General features: G+C 41.9%; 1 protein-coding gene across 1 annotated transcript in view; it reads right to left on the bottom strand.

Moving 5' to 3' along the window:
- Positions 1–16,530, bottom strand: part of LOC148881880 (ankyrin repeat- and BTB/POZ domain-containing protein 3-A-like) — a 33,325-nt gene extending 16,795 nt beyond the window's left edge. Inside the window, exons 1-2 of the mRNA XM_088989152.1 lie at positions 15,342–16,530; positions 1,943–2,098 (exon numbers count right to left, since the gene is read on the bottom strand). Of these exons, the coding sequence (XP_088845278.1) occupies positions 1,943–2,098; positions 15,342–16,218 (1,033 nt within the window). The 5' untranslated portion in view covers positions 16,219–16,530. The remainder of the gene's footprint in view (positions 1–1,942; positions 2,099–15,341) is intronic.
- Between the last annotated feature and the right edge of the window lie 743 nt (positions 16,531–17,273).

The raw sequence follows: 17,273 nt of genomic DNA, 5'->3' as shown, positions 1-17,273 counted from the left end.
AGCTGGCTATTTAGCTATCTAGCTAGCTATCTAACTGGCTATCTATATTATTATCATGTATGATAAATCAATATTCACTATTACTTTGTTAGTTTTATTAGTAGTAGTTTTATCAACAGCTCCTGTATTTTGTTTTTCTACTTCTTTCTTTCCTCTTCCTTTCATAACTTTGCTGCTGTGTTACTTTCGTACTTTTCGTTACTGGCGCGAATGGCTGCCGCTGCTCACCCGCACAAAAAATCCTGTGACTGTACAGTGTCCTTGCGTTTTGAAAGGCGCTTAGAAATTAAATGTATTATTATTATTATTATTATTATTATTATTATTTCGACAAAAAGTTTTGAATGCGTTGAGATCAAAACGGAAACTTACAAGGTAAGCTCGACTGCATTTGATCTTATCTTTGTTGTTTCAAGGTTGTCTGTCAGCCCCCCCCCCCCCAACCCCATAAGCCCCCCAGGAAGCGTCAAAGCCGTGAACATAAAGAGGACAAAAAGAAAAGAGAGGAAAGCGAGCGAGTGAGCGAGAGAGAGCGTCGTGTGTGGAACCCATCCAAGCCTGGCAAGCCGAGAAGCGGCTGGGGGATTAAAGGGGGGGGGGGGGGTGGTATGGGGAGAGGGGGTTTCTCAAGAGCATTTAGGCTGCAAATAACAACTTTGATATTTAACGAGACAAACTGAAAATGCCTCCCTTGATGAAGCGCCTTTGTGCCACTTCATTAAATCTTCTGCTGGCGTTGCTACAATTTTTTTGGATGGTAGTGGTGGGGTACTCTGATTAGCTCAGCTACACAGTACAGTGATACCTCAATTTAGGAACGCTTTAGCTCACCAACTTTTCACCTCACGAACATGAAATTTGCAAGCATATAGTTTTGAATGCGGACGTGGTTTGTTATCGAGTGGAGTACTTTTGCTATTATGGGACCGAAAAAGACCCCACCACAGGCTAGCGTTAAGCCGAAGAGTACACAAAAGAAAATTACGCTCGAGTTGAAGAAGGAGATCATGGAAAACCACGAACAAGGTGTGCGTTTGTGTGACTTAGCGTCCCACTACCCAGCATGCTAAGTCGACCATTGCTACGTGTGGCTAACGGTGTTTCTGTGTTGTCTAAGCAACGGTCTCAGGCAATAGAAGAGATTGAAAAACTTCTGTTGATTTGGATTAATGAAAAGCAGCTAGCAGGGGACAGTGTGAGTGAGGGTATTATCGCCGAGAAAGCACGGCAACTTCAACTCTACGTCAACGACCATCACAAAGGTCAATAAAATGACTTTATTATACAGTACGGTTATCCTTTAATTACAATACAATAGCACATTTATTATACATAAAATGAAATATATTTTGTGTAGTTTTAAGGCTTATTTGAAGCGGATTTATGTGGGACAGGAAATGTGAGACAATGTCTTTTCGTCAATGGATGCTACAGCTTCGTATTTGCTTTCAACATTTCGCTTGTAGTAGACGTCCACATTCCACCACAATGTCCCTGATGCACTACTGAAAAAGATGCTTTGATCCTCTCCTCTTTCATCTAGAACTGCTTCATGTCACATAGGGGGTACAGCAACTGCTGATGAATGAATGACTCCGTGTCTTTGTGTTGTCATATTATTTGTTATTTTGGTTTTTTTCCCAAAGATGGCGGCGCGTGAGCACGCAGCGGCTCCTCTCTCTCCCGGCAAATTGGCGTTTTCGTGTTTATTATGTTTGTCAAAGTCATTCTAAGTGTTGGGTTCAACAGGACAGTTATTTCATCTGTGCTGTATGCCATGCATATTAGCATATTTGATAATAAAGCTGACTTTGATTTAATCGAAAATGATGTTTTATGGGAACCTGGGAACGGATTATTCTCATTTTAACAGTTTCTTATAGGAAATAAATGTTTGGAAGACGCACTTTTCGCCTTACACACACTCACGCCAGGTACTCACTCAGCTCAGCGATGCTTCCCACCCTCGTGGCGAGGAGCGACTGTTCCACCGTGCGGAGTTCAGCCGGAGCGCAGCAACCGTGACCTTCGACCTGACTCGAGCGCCGCCGCTGTTGATTGCGGTGGAGGTTCAGACTCTCGGGTAGGCTCAGCACACCTGGGGGGGGTCGTGAAATCAAACCGGCTCAGGGGATGAATTGACTTTAAAATGTTCTTTGCTATTCATGCAGGGGATCACAATTGCACTTTTATTTGCGCTTACAAATGAAATGGATTATTATTATTATTATTATTAGGGGAGAGGGGGGGTCAAACTTCGGGTTTGCATTGCCCACTTTGAACACAAAGAGACAGAAAAAAAATCGTTTTCCCATGGCGATACTTCTAAGGAGGTCAATTGGGTCATATCGATCCGCCGCCTCGACGGCGGCGTGCGACTCATCAAACACGGTTCTTCTTCTCTTTTTTTTCTATCCCGCTGGGAATCGATTCTCTGCAGGGGGGGGGGGGGGAGTGCGACAATCCCTCCGAATCCCCCCCCTTAACGGCCGCCCACCCTCACCGGTGAGAAAACACTCCTGGAATATTAACAGAGAGTCGTCATGGCAACAGGCGATTGCGAAGCGATTGGCTCAGCGGGCCTCCGTGTGTCAAGGAAGTGCAAACACAATCAAAAGACCTTGGCGGACGCGCGCCTGGATGGGCGAGCGCAAGGCGATTCCGCCCCCCTACGCACACCCGCTGTCTCCCGCAGTCATTGGAATAATCAATCAATCTGTCATTTTGAAGGGAGATCTCCTTTCAATACGCTTGCTGCATCAAAATTCCAGACGCAGCGGCAAGCTAGGAAAGGGTTTTTTAGAACAGAGTGCAATTTTCTCGCATTGTTGGGGGAGGGAACAGTGTCCCGACAGTCGCATCTCTGAGCTGTTCATATTCTTTTGGCCGCAGTCAGAACCTTGGCGGCGACATTTAACAATAATAATAATAATCATAATAATAATAATAATAATACATTTATTTTTTTAAATTTTTTATTTGTATTTGTATTTATTTATTTTTGTTTATGTATGAATGTATGTATGCATGTATGTATGTATGTATGTATGTATGTATGTATGTATGTATGTATGTGTGTGTGTGTATGTATGTATGTCTGTATGTTATTCATTATTTATTTTTTCTTTGTTCTTATTTGTATTTATTGATTTGTATTTTTGTATTTATTTATGTAGTTATTTATTCATTCATACTTCATTATTTATTTATTTGTATGTGTTTGTACTTATCCATAATTGTATGTATGTATGTATGTACGTATGTATTTATTCATTATTTATTTTTATTTTCTTTGTACTTATTTGTACTTATTTATTTTTACTTATTTGTATTTGTGTATTTACGTATTTATGTATTCATTATTTGTATTTATTTCTTTGTACTTATCTTTATTTATTTATTTATTCATTTATTTATTCGTACTTATATTTAATTTATTTATGTTTATGTATGTATTCATTCATTCATTATTTTTATTTATTTCTTTGTACTTATTTGTACTTATTTATTTTTACTTATTTGTATTTGTGTATTTACGTATTTATGTATTCATTATTTGTATTTATTTCTTTGTATTTCTTTGTACTTATATTTAATTTATTTATGTTTATGTATGTATTCATTCATTCATTATTTTTATTTATTTCTTTGTACTTATTTGTATTTATTTATTTTTATTTATTTATGTATGTATGTATGTATGTATGTTGTATTTATTTATTTATTTATGTATTCATTCATTTATATTTATATTTATGTGTTGGTTTTTCGTTGTTTATTCGCGGTTATTGACGTGACATTCTCTTGACAGCTCAGATGCTGACTGAGTCGACGTGATGGTTAAGGTCGGGCGGGGAAGTCACAACCCCTTCATGCCCCCCCCCATCAGCTGGGCCCTTAATGGAGGTGTCAGGTGTGCCGTCGACTTTCAAGCGCTCATCCAATCAGACGTCCCCGTCACTCTGGGATTTTTTTCGCCAGGAGACAGCCGTGACGTGACGTGACGTGACGTGACGTGACGTGACGTGACGTGACGCGACGTGACGCCCCCGGGGTCGCATTTCCTGGAGCGGCGGATGGACGCTTCGATCAGAGGAAGGTGTCAACCTAACATCGGTCGGGTCTGGTTTGCCCACCCTTGACCCCCAACCCACAATTACTGGATGAGAACCAGAGCCAAGGATCAGTCGGCGCAATTCATGGGCGCAAGTGACAGGCTGCTTTGAGACAACAGTGAAAGACTGGAAATTAGAGAATGAAGAGAAATAAATAGTTTTGAAAGGCGCTTAGAAATTATTTTTACTTTTTTTTAACTTTATGTTACTTCCGGGTTGAGTGAACGCTGGCGCGAATGGCTGCCGCTGCTCACCCGCACAAAAAATATCCTGTTACTGTAAAGTGTCCTTGAGAGTTTTGAAAGGCGCTTAGAAATTAAATGTATTATTATTTATTATTAAATAGGAAAAATAAATAAATAAATACAAAGTATGAATGATTTAAAAAATAAATAAACACATAAATTAAATAAATAAATACATACATACATATGAATGAATAAATACATTAATAAAATAAGTATGAATGAATAAATAAACATAAATAAATAAACACATGAATAAACACTAATAAATAAATAAATAAATAAATAAAAGCAAATAAATAAATAAAAAAAAAATCAAGAAATACAGGAATACAAAGCAATAAAACATGTACAAATAAATAAATGAATTAATACATAAATAAATAAATAAAAATGAACAAACAAGTAAACAAGTAAATAAATAGAAAGAAATATGAATGAATATATAAACAAAATAAGTATGAATGAATAAATAAACAAAAATAAATACACAAACACAAATAAATCAATAAACATAAATAAATAAATAAATAAACAAATAAATAAATAAATAAATACATCAATAAAAATAGATACAAATAAGTAAATTAATAAATACAAATAATAATAAATGAATACATAAATAAATATGAATAAATAAATACATTAATAAAATACGTATGATTGAATAAATAAATATAAATAAATAAATAAGTACATGAATACAAACAAAGCAATAAAACATGTACAAATAAATAAATGAAAAATAAATAGAAAAAAATATGAATAAATATATAAACAAAATAAGTATGAATGAATAATAAATGAACAAACAAGGAAACAAATAAATAAATAGAAAAAAATATGAATAAATAAACAATAGTACATCATAAATAAATAAATACATCAACACAAATAAATAACTAAACACAAATAAATAAATAAAGAAATACACAAATAAACAAACAAATACACAAATAAATAAACCACTGAATGAACACATAACTAAATAAATAAATAAATAAATATACCACTAAATGAACAAATAAATAAACCACTAAATGAACACATAAATAAATAAATAAATAAACCACTAAATGAACAAATAAATAAATAAATAAACGAACACATAAATCAATAAATAAATAAAAGGTCATTGGTCAACATGACCTCCTAGATACACCCACCGTCATTTCAAAACAACGGATGTAAAATGTGAAGGCTATGTACTGATGCCCATATGATAAGACACATTTCAAATCCACCAGAGGATTGTGGGTAGAGACTAAATGTAGTATTTGTTTCCTTCACAGCGTGAAGTCATCCAAGCCAAAAGGGGGCAGCGCGTGCTAATAAATAGCTAACTGAAATAGCTAAATATCGACTGGGGGCCCTGGGACGAAAAAAACCAAAACAAAACAAAACTGGATTGTTTTGGAGTGACAGCAAGGAGGAGGCGGGATGGCAACAACCAGGATGTCATCCATGTTGGCGACGCCTTCGGGTGCATTGCGACAGATTGGAAATTCACAGCGCCGGCAGTCGTGCTCCGCTACCATCCATCTTTTTCGACCCGCCGCTGTCTTAAATAGACGCCGTTGCTTCTTGTCTTTGTGACACCCTTCAAACAAATAAAATCAGCAAAGCCAGGGGAGATAACAGAGGAGGCGCGACATATACCTCTTAGCGCGCCAGGGATAATAACGACGCACACGACTTGATTTTAGACATCAGAGCTGACGGAAAGAAAATGGATGAATCATGTAGCACAGGGGTGTCAAAGTCATTTTTTGCCGCGAGCCACATTGTACTTACGGTTTCCTCTCGAGGGCCGTTCTGAATTTGGGGAAGCCATTAGAATGTTTAAATCCCTTCAAATATTACATATAGAGCACACAGCAAATTAATGAATAAGTCGTTTTCAAATCTGAAGTCAAGAATAATGACTTTTATTGTGGTTGACATCCAAAAATATGACATTTTGGCTCAGATTTTAGCAATCGTCATGGAATTTAACAAGTTTGATTTGCTTTCGCGGGCCGAAAAAAATGATGTGGTGGGCCGGATTTGGCCCGCGGGCCTTGACTTTGACACCAGTGATGTAGCACAACCATTCGTTGTCGGCTTATTGTATGTGTTTGCTTCACCCGGTCAGATTTTCTTTCTGCTGACTTTATTTATAATCATAATAATAATAACAATAATAATAATAATAATCATCATCATCATCATCATTATTATTATTATTAATAATAATAATAATAATAAGAAGAAGAAGAAGAAGAATGATAATACAGTGGGACCTTGGCTTACGAACTTCATTGGTTCCCAGATAGAGTGTGTAAGGCGAAAAGTGTGTATCCCAAAAATTAATTTCCCATAGGAAACCATTAAAATGAGAATAATCTGTTCCCAGGTCCCCATAAAACCTAATTTTCTACTTTCTAATTTTCTCAGCCTAAAACTACACAAAATATATCTTATTTATACCTTATTTATATACCACCGCTGGTTTCTTGACCAATCACGTGGCTTTAACCGAAGACGCCATTTTGCAGCCTCACTCTCTCTGTATGTCTGTAACCCCATCCCCCTGCTGCGTTCTTGACCAATCACGTGGCTTTAACCGAAGACTGGGGGCGAGGAATAGAGGACAAAAACAGTGGCCGCCATTTTCTTGTTCGGAGAACGGGCTCGTTCGCGAACGACACATCACTCATTGCGGCAGCTCCGTGTGTGTCCCGAAAAATAGTTTGTATGCCAAGGTAAAAATTTCATAAATGTAACGTAAATCGAAAAGTGCGTAAGCCAAGGGGTTCGTAAACCGAGGTTTCACTGTAATAATAAAAATAATCATAATAATACAGTAAAGTCTCTTTATATCGATATCGGATATATCGATAGTCCCGGTTATATCGATACTATTTCTATGCACGCACGGAGAAAATTACATGCAAACAGGGTCGGATATATCGATAGTCCCGGTTATATGGATATTTTTTCGGAATCCCTTGAATATCGATATAACGAGACTTTACTGTAAATGTAATTTCTAAGCGCCTTTCAAAACTCCCAAGGTCACTTTACAGTCAGTGGATATTTTTTTGTTTCCTTCCTGCCTGCTTTTTCGTGATCCACCACCATGCAAACCGCGACAGTACTGCCTACCCTTCACGCTGCAATCGCCACCGTCTGTTTCCCCACAAATGCAAATTTTGTAGGCCAAATCATGATACTTTTTGTCCAGCTGCGACCGCCATTCATTAGTCTATCAATTGCAATTGATCGCAACTGCCGCACGCTTGCACCAAACGGGGTCATTCGCACTCGCTCGGTTAATTACAGCGTGTGCTTTGAAAACACACCCGCGTATACAAATGCAAAGCTGGAAGGCAATGAATAGTCTCCAGAGTAAAAACAATAACTACGGGCGTGATGGATGACCCTCCCCGCTGCGACATCCGTCATGCTAATTTCCGGAATATTGCACACGCCTTCATGCGGGAGAGCCCAATTTACCATCTGGCGGCTAAAGTGAGGAACGGTGCCAAAACTGCGGGTTGTTTTTTTTTTTTTCTCGAGCGAGAGCATTTATCACCTCGCAAGGCAAAGCCCCCCGTTGCAGACTTTGTGTGTTTATTTGCGGGGAAAGGGTGCAAAGTGAGGGAATTTCTCTGAATCGGTGCGATTTTTTTTTGGGGGGGGGGAGCTGACATCAAGAGAGAAACTGCCACATAAAGAGAAAGAAAATTGCTTTTTGGAAAAGAAGATGAAAGCCATCATTTGCTGCCCACTATACGTCAATCAAACCAAGATTTCCCTATGGATGCAACATTTCACTGCGTCACCCGACTTTAAAGGACAACCGACGCCTCCGGACAAATTGTGTCCATAATTTGTAAAATTGTTCAAATGACTTCTACTGAGCGCCTTTTATAAAGATTCCACGGCATATAGCAATATTTTACCTTTTAAGACTCGCGCTGAATATTCAGGAAGTCTTGTTTTTGAGTTGGTGACAATTCCTGACGTCACGGAAGAAACGCCCCTGACCGAGAAAGCGACACACAATGCATTTTGGGTACTTTGTTTGATCTGAAAACTTTGTGTTGATGGCGAAATTAGAAGGAAAAAATATAAATAATGCGATGGTGAATCGTTGCGTGTTGCAACAAGACTACTATTTGATACTAGTTGACACAAATTCCCAGCAGACAAATCAGCACATTTCCAACGGAGCTTTTGCGCCATCTTGTGCATTTTCTGGGACGCTACATTGGAATCTAGACGCCTCAAAATAAGACGGAAAGACTTTTTTAATCGATTGCAAACATTTATGCTTTCCTCTTCAGAACTATTTGAATCATATTCATAACTGGATGAGTAACAAGAAAGCATCTTTTCCGAATCTGAAGTTTTGATTCTCGAGCAAGGCAAGACGTCCTGGCGTGATGTCACGAAACGGGGGCGGGACCTTCTGAAACTCGCCATTTCCGGTTTCAAATTGAAGTACTTTTTAGGCACTTGAAGTCATTTTTATTTGTGTTTTGCATTTGACTAAAAATATCAGCCTGCGTGTTTTGTGTATTTTAGATGCTATAAAATGTTTTTCTGGTGTCAGTTAGGAAACAAAAAATGGTGTCGGTTGTCCTTTAAGCCACAATTAAAATAAATACCAACTCATTCGTCCTACGGTTAAGTTCCACGAGGGAGGCTAGATTTCAAACAGGAATCAATTTGGAGGTACAAGGCATTTTGGACGCCAGCCCAGACCAACGTGTCATGTCTCAGCGTGATTGGATGATGTAATGTGACAGGATTAGCGCACTTGACACTGCGTGTTTACGAGCTAGCGCGCAAACGTGCGTGTGTGTGTCAATTGGAATTGGATTTAACTGCAGCATCTGATCCAGTGGACCGCAATTTTCTCTTGGTTTATTTGGGTTAGATTTGGTTTTTCACTGCTACACTGTTATGTGGTGTTCCACAGGGTTCAATTCTAGGGCTTCTGTTGTTCTCACAGTATTTGCTCCCACTGGTTCCATTTGAAAAAAAATTGGGCAAATCCAATGGAGATGACTCGAGATCTTCGCCATGACTACATGACGCCGATGTTCCTGTGTTAGCCTTGGTTTTTCAGCTGCTACACTGTCATGTGGTGTTCCACAGGGTTCAATTCTAGGCCTTCTGTTGTTCTCACAGTATCTACTCCCATTAGGTTCCATCTGAAGGAATTTTGGGTAAATCCAGTGGCGTTGAGTTGAGATCTTTGCCATGACGACATTACGCCAATGTTCCTGTGTTAGCCTTGGTTTCTCAGCTGTGACACAGTCATGTGGTGTTCCACAGGGTTCAATTCTAGGCCTTCTGCTCTTCTCACAGTATCTACTCCCATTAGGTTCCATCTGAAGGAATTTTGGGCAAATCCAATGGAGATGACTAGAGATCTTCGCCATGACTACATGATGCCGATGTTCCTGTGTTAGCCTTGCTTTCTCAGCTGCTACACTGTCATGTGGTGTTCCACAGGGTTCCATTCTAGGGCTTCTGTTGTTCTCACAGTATCTACTCCCATTAGGTTCCATCTGAAGGAATTTTGGGTAAATCCAGTGGCGTTGAGTTGAGATCTTTGCCATGACGACATGACGCCAATGTTCCTGTGTTAGCCTTGGTTTCTCAGCTGTGACACAGTCATGTGGTGTTCCACAGGGTTCAATTCTGGGGCTTCTGTTGTTCTCACAGTATCTACTCCCATTAGGTTCCATCTGAAGGAATTTTGGGTAAATCCAATGGAGATGACTAGAGATCTTCGCCATGACTACATGATGCCGATGTTCCTGTGTTAGCCTTGGTTTCTCAGCTGCTACACTGTCATGTGGTGTTCCACAGGGTTCCATTCTGGGGTTCTGCTGTTCTCACTGTATCTGATCCCATTGAGACGCATCTGAAGAAATTTTGGGTAAATCCAATGAAGTTGAGTTGACATCTTTACTATGACGACATTACGCCGGTGTTCCTGTACTTTCCTCGGGACTTTTTAATTGTCGCTTGTTGTTTTGGTGTCTCGGGGAGATGAGCCGCACGTGCCAGTTGTGCAGAGCGGGCCCCGCTGTTCCACGCCCGCTGCGACGGCAATGATTTTTCCACAGCGTTTGACATCCATTTGACCTGCAGCTTTGTCTTTTCGACACTTGCGCCTCATTTATTTGCAAAAATAGGAAGTTGGTGAAAGTTTGATTGCAATATTCAGCACCCCCTTTGGCTTTGTTTTGAAGTTACATTCCCCCCATCCCTCTTGTGTTGCTCCTCTTTGCCCCGATGCATGCAGTGAAAATGTCTTACATGACTTCCCACAACACCTTGTCTGCCTTTTTTTTCATATTTTTCAGAATAATTAAAAAATGTGGCATGTATAACTGCTATTTTGCACCCCACCCTTTTACATGAAGATAAGACTGGCTGATAGCAAGAATGAGATGGGGTGAAAAAATAAAAGAAATCAATGAATTGGACAGGAACGCGTGTCACGCTGCAGCGCTGTTAGTAGCGGCATGACACACACACACACACACACACACACACACACACACACACACACACACCTCTGCAGCTCACTCGCCGGTGACTCAACACACTTGAGCTTCCAGTCCTCCCACCTTGCGCTCGCACTGGTGGACGCAGATGGCCATCCCTTCTGTCGATGATCTCGCCATCGCTTGTTTTGTTTTGTTTTTCTGTTTGTTTGTTGTCGTTGTTGTTTTACGCAATATGCTAACAGCTGCAACCAAAATGGGAGTGGAAACAGGTGCCATTCAGTGGCAATGACGGTCGCTGAATGTGTTTCAACTTTAATTGTACTGCGACATTTTTGAAGCTAGCTAATGAAGGAAATAGATACATTTATTTAGCCATATTAAACATTGCTCAAGATAAACATCGTAAGTTTAATCAGTATAAATATTGTTTCGCTTGTAATAGATAGATAACATAACAAAGAGGTGGTGTGTGGTTGAAGACGTATGTTTCGGGTGCCAGCAGATCTAAGGGGAGCTGGCATTTTAAGTAGCTTCTACGCAGCTAAATAAGGCTTCCAGAGCATCATGAGTACATTTCGCCATTTCTCCGGCTACTTTCTATAGCCGACTAATCTTCTATGAACATTTGAAGCGCAAATCGGAGTACATTACTGTCACTTTTGTTTGTTTTCTATTGACTAGCTGGCTGGTTAGCTGGCTATCTATGAGCTATCTATTAGCTGGCTAGCTAGATAGCTAATTTTCTATCTATTTGAGTTACTTCCGGGTTGAGTGAAAGCTGGCGCAAGTGGCTGCCGCTGCTCACCCACAGAAAAACTGATCCTATGACTGTAAAGTGACCTTGGGAGTTTTGAAAGGCGCTTACAAATGAAATGTATTATTATTACTTTCTGGTTGGCGACCAATGGGTTGTAAAGGTGTTCGTCGTTTTAATCAGTGGCAGTGAAAAGGCCTCCCGGCACGACCATTCAGTGTCGGGTCATTGTTTGTTTCACCCTGACAGGTTTGTTTCATCTTGTCATATGTTTATAATAATAATAATCATCATAATAATAATTATACATTTCATTTATAAGCGCCTTTCAAAACTCTCAAGGACACTTTACATTTAGAATATTTTCTCTGCGGGTGAGCAGCGGCAGCCACATGCGCCAGCGTTCACTTTTACTCATGGTTTTGTTTGATACTTTGGACTTTCCTGTTCTAATGACTTTGTTGTTTGAGATTTTGTGCCTGCCGACTTTAATGAATACAATTTGTCAATTACACCCCGCTCCTCCCTCCTGCCTGCTTTTTTGGGGTCCACCACCATCCCCACCTCGCAAATCGTGACACTTACAGACTGGTCGCCCTGGATTCGAGCAGTCACGCATCAAAACTGCTGCAGTGTATTTGACTAAGATATTAAAAGGCACCTCTCGCTGGCTTGCTTGGTTGCTGGCGCTTTGGGCTACGAGCTGGCCTACTTTTTGAAAACCCCCAAAACCAAAGTCTGGGCCCGCCTCCTTGCCTCTTATCACTTCCTCAGCCGCAAAGTGGCGTGCCTGTGCCTCCCTCGACGGACCACGGGCAAGATCATCACGCTCTGCGGCAAGTGAATCAGCGACCAACCCACCACATACACAGACAGACACACATGCCTATAGGGGGAAACTTGCAGTAGTGCATTAATGTATGCGTGGAGTTAATCATACAAATTTATGGATGGAGATATGGATGATCACTCCAGGGGGTACAGCATGAGTGAGAGGAGGTACAGTGATACCTCAGCTTACGAACGCTTTAGCTCGTGAACTTTTCGCTTTACGAACATTAAATTCACGATAATCTAATCTTGACAGGAGAACTAGTTTTCGGCGGACGAACCAGACCACACGGCGCCACGGTGGCTGGCGGACTAGTTTTCGTCACCACTTTTCTTTGAGTGCAGAAGTGGTTTGTTATCGAGTGGAGTACGTTTGCTATTATATGACCAAAAAAGACCCCACCACAGGATATTGTTAAGCCTAAGAAGACAGTAGTTTTAAAGGACAACCGACGTCTCCGGACAAGTTGTGTCCATCATTTGTAAAATGTCTTCAAATGACTTCTACTGAGCGTATTTTACAAAGATTGCACCGCATATAGCTATCTTTTACGTTTTAAGACTCGCGCTGAATATTCAGGAAGTCTTGTTTTTGAGTTGGTGAGAAGTCAGTACGTGACGTCACTAAAGGAATGTCCTTGACCGTAAGAAAGACGCATTGTAGCGGTCCTTCCATCACATCAATGTATTTTGCTGTACTTGTTTGGTCTGGGGACCTCGTGTTGCACCCAAAAGCCGCCAGGAGGCCAGAAGAGGGCGTCCAAGCGCCATATAAGGAATTTATCAGCCTGTGGAAACGGAGGTGGCCACTGGAGGTCGCCATTTTGTGCCTCTTTTTGTGGGTGAGAGATTTTCCCCCTATGTTGCCTCAAAATGGCACAAATAAATTATTTAATCGATTGCAAACATGTATGCTTTCCTCTTCAGAACTATTTGAATCATATTCATTACTGGTTGTGCAACAAGAAAGCATATTCTCCGAATCTGAAGCCATTGTTTTGATTCTCCAGCAATGCAAGACGTCTTGGCGTGACATCACGAACTGGGGGCGGGACTTAATGAAAATGCCCAATTCGCAGCTCAATTTTTTGCAGATTTTGGACACCTGAAGTCATTTTTATTGGTGTTTTGCATTTGACTAAAAATATCATACTGTGTGTTTTGGGTATTTTAGATGCTATAAAACGTTTTTCTGATGTCAGTTAAAAAACAAAAAAGTGACGTCAGTAGTCCTTTAAGGCTTATTTCATAGAAAATTAGCTTTTATGGGGACCTGGGAACGGATTATTTTCATTTTTAATTGTTTCTTATGGGAAATAAATGTTCGGCAGATGAACCTTTCGCCTTACACACACTTTCTGGGAACCAATGAAGTTTGTGAGCTGAGGTATTACTCAGCTCAGAGTGAATGGATGGATGGCTTGTTGATGGTTGCTGGATGGATGGATGGATGTTTGGAAGGTTGGTGATGTGGTACGCTTTGGATGGTCAGCGCATAGTGGGACGGATCATATTCTATTATAAAGATAATTATGAATTTGATCCCGAAATAATAAACTGTCAAGATGCTATTTGTAAAATGACTGGAAAAAAACCCAAGATAGAATCCTGTGAGAATCCCGCAGACTCAACTCAAATATTCATCCTCTGAATCTCAAGTAGACACATCACGGAGCCCGAAAGAAGCTGTCGAGTGGATTGACATCGCTAGTGTGTGTGTGTGTGTGAGATAAAGAAGCTAGCTTAGTCGTATGAACATGCACACACGCACACTGGAAGGTACAAATACAAGACTTCATCCATAGTCTGAAATGAACAATTCAGGACAATTAATGGAATTATTTACTACTTTTGACTCTCCGAAGAGAAATTCAGATTGCAATATCTCCACACACACTTTTGGGGAACATTTGCATTTTTGTTCCAGCGACTAGAAGCACTAAACTTGACGGCGTTCCGAGACAATAGGATCAGGTACATTTCCCTGAAACGAGAAATGTTTGCAGGACCGTAGTGTGGGAACAAGTTTTGAATTTTATTTCTGGGATATTACCCAGTAGCGAACCGTCATGGCCTGCAAAGCCTTCTCTGCAGGCCTAAAAATATCTGAATCACGGATTATTGTAAATTATATTTTGTCCATGTATTCTTATGAAATAATTCCAAATTGTTTTTCAGTTTCCTTTCATTACTTTTAATAATAATACTAATAATAATACATTTCATTTATCAGCTTTTCCCCTGTTGCACTGCTAACCAATCACATTTCAACCATCATTTGTTACCAGAGTCAGAAACGCCTTCACAATCAGTTCTGCGGGCTCTGTTGCATCAAATGTGTCGGCATCAAATTGTTGCTTAAGCAATAACAATAACAATACATTAAAATTGGCAACCCAAAAGGGGTACCGACGCCTTCTTGAAGGTCAACGTCAGAGATTTCACAAGCTACGATTGGCTCGTCACTAGCCAATCATAGTTTGCGAAAACTGCACTGCTCAAAAGCCGCTATAGTGATAAGAGCATACTGGCCAGAGCTAGCACACTGTATTGCAAATATATTGTATTGATTTAAGAGTAGTTTTGTCAAGCCATAATGGCTGAAGGAGGAGAAGAAATTGATTTGATTCACTGTTAAAGCCATTTTCAAGACGGACTTTTCAAGACAGCACTACTGAAGGCCTAGCGATGAAATCCACGGATACAACCGAGTTTTGAGAAGCCCTAACTTCAGATGAGGGGGTCCTGCAACGTTCCTGGAGCCTCGCTGGAAATGCTAAGAGACCCTAGCTAGGTGAGAACCAGGAAGCCACCGCCAGGGCGCAGATTCCGCCCAGCTCCATAACACGCCAGGTCCGTTTGAAGTGCAAAGAGGTCTTACCGCCGGAGTTCTTCCCGCAGACGAGGTGCTGACACGGTTGCAGAAGCCCCCACAGCTCCGAGTCGGCACTAACGGTCTGCTCCAGAGCCTCCAGGCCGAGGTCGCAGACGCCGACGTCCCGCCGCAGCGGCGCACCGCGCGCCACCCGGCCCAGCACTTCCCGGAAGAGGCTCTCCACGCAGGCGGTCAGGTAGATGGCCGCGCGCTCGTGGACGCGCAGCGCCACGCGGCTGTCCACCATCCACCTGAAGAACTTGCCAACGGAGAATACCAGGCCGCAGCGGGCCGATTTGCCACGGGCGAACTCGTCGTCGGCGCCGCTCGCGGCGTACAGGGACAAGGCGCCGAGCGCGGCCGCGATGCAGTTGACGGAGATGGTCCAGGAGAGCACCACCTTGACGGCGGTGCGCACTTCCGCTTCGGTGCACTTGGCGTAGCGCAGGCTGAGCCGCTGCGCCTCCCGGGCCAGACGCACCAGCGCGCGGCTGACCAGCACCGAGAGCCGGGCGAGCATCTCCGGGGACGGCGGCGGCAGCGGGGGCTTCTCGCCCGGCCGCCGCAGGGCGCCTTCCACCTCGGCCAGGCTCCACGGCACCTCCTCCGGTTCGGGCAGCTTGGCGCACGGCTGGGCCGCGCACTCCAGAGCCTCCGGGTCTTCGGCCAGCACGGTGTTGACCGTGTCCAGGCTGTTCTGTCGGCTGTGCATGGACCCCGTCAGATGCCAGCGGTTGCCGCCGTGCAAAATCGAAAGCGACCGCGGCGGCTCGGAGCAGCACAGCGACACGCTGGACGAGCGGACCGAATCCGCCGCGCCGCCATAACCGGAATCGAGCGTTAAGTCCTCCAGCGTCCTCGCCGCGGTGCTCTTAGCTGCCATCGCGACGCCGCATACTGCTGCTGCGTGCGTGCGTGCGTGCGTGCGTGCCAGCGCGCGTTTTAAAATGCCATCCGGTCCGGGGTCTTCGCGGCGACGCGCGCGCGCGTCATCGCCGGCGTTTGCCGCGACGTCGGCCGGCGCGTGGGGGGACTCGGGCAAACTTTGCCTGATTCCGTGATTCGCTTCGATGCTCTGCAGGCTGGAGCTGGGATCCCGGTGAACAACGAGGAGGAGGAGTCTGTGTTGATTGACAGCTAAAAAACAACCTGCACAAATCGCGGTGTCGCGCACGTGTCCAAACAAAACGCTTTTCGCCCATGCGTGCTTCCTGTTTCTTCACTTCTATCCTTCTTCCATTCATTCTTCCTTGTTTTTACTCCCACCCAGTGGACAAGATACGTCAATGGCCGCACACGTGCACGCGTAACTTCCCTTACATAATTAGGGCGGTATTTATGTAAGGTTATCTTGTCGAGGGGAAAAAAAATTAAAAGTGACATAAGAAGGAGTAATGTGGTTATAAAACAATTATGTCCTCGTCTTTCATGTCTTACGCTTCGAAGAGCTACATTTCAAAATGAATGCTTTCAATTGTATACGTTGAAACGATTCATGAAAAACAGGGCGATTCTAAAATGACTTTCGTAACTACTTTATTTAATATAATACCATATTATTTAATGATTGAAACATTTCCTTGATTTTAAATTGAGCTGAATAAAGCAAAATTAAAAATATATATTTATGGTTTTACAGCAAAACGTCACATAGGTCTTTTTTACCTACGACCTCTGAACCCGGAAGTCTAAATAACCCGCCAACATGTCTCCGCCCAAATACATGAAAATATATTTTTATTTTCTTTGTTAATACTCTTCATTGTGAGTACGGTATTTCTTTTACTATCCGCAGACGTTTAGGGAAATAAAAAATAGAATTTGGATTGATATTACAGGAATTAGGTCATATGACGTCATCAGGACCACTGTTACATGATTGTGATTCTTCTCTCGTGTTGTCCAGTGAGGAAACCATGCTGTTGAAACGTGACTGCG

The sequence above is a fragment of the Hippocampus bargibanti genome, linkage group LG22, assembly GCF_051943395.1.
Source record: "Hippocampus bargibanti isolate YZ-2025 linkage group LG22, ASM5194339v1, whole genome shotgun sequence".
In the NCBI taxonomy this organism is placed as follows: Eukaryota; Metazoa; Chordata; class Actinopteri; order Syngnathiformes; family Syngnathidae; genus Hippocampus; species Hippocampus bargibanti.
Note: the sequence above shows the minus strand (reverse complement) of the source record. Positions and strands in the feature narration are given on the sequence as shown.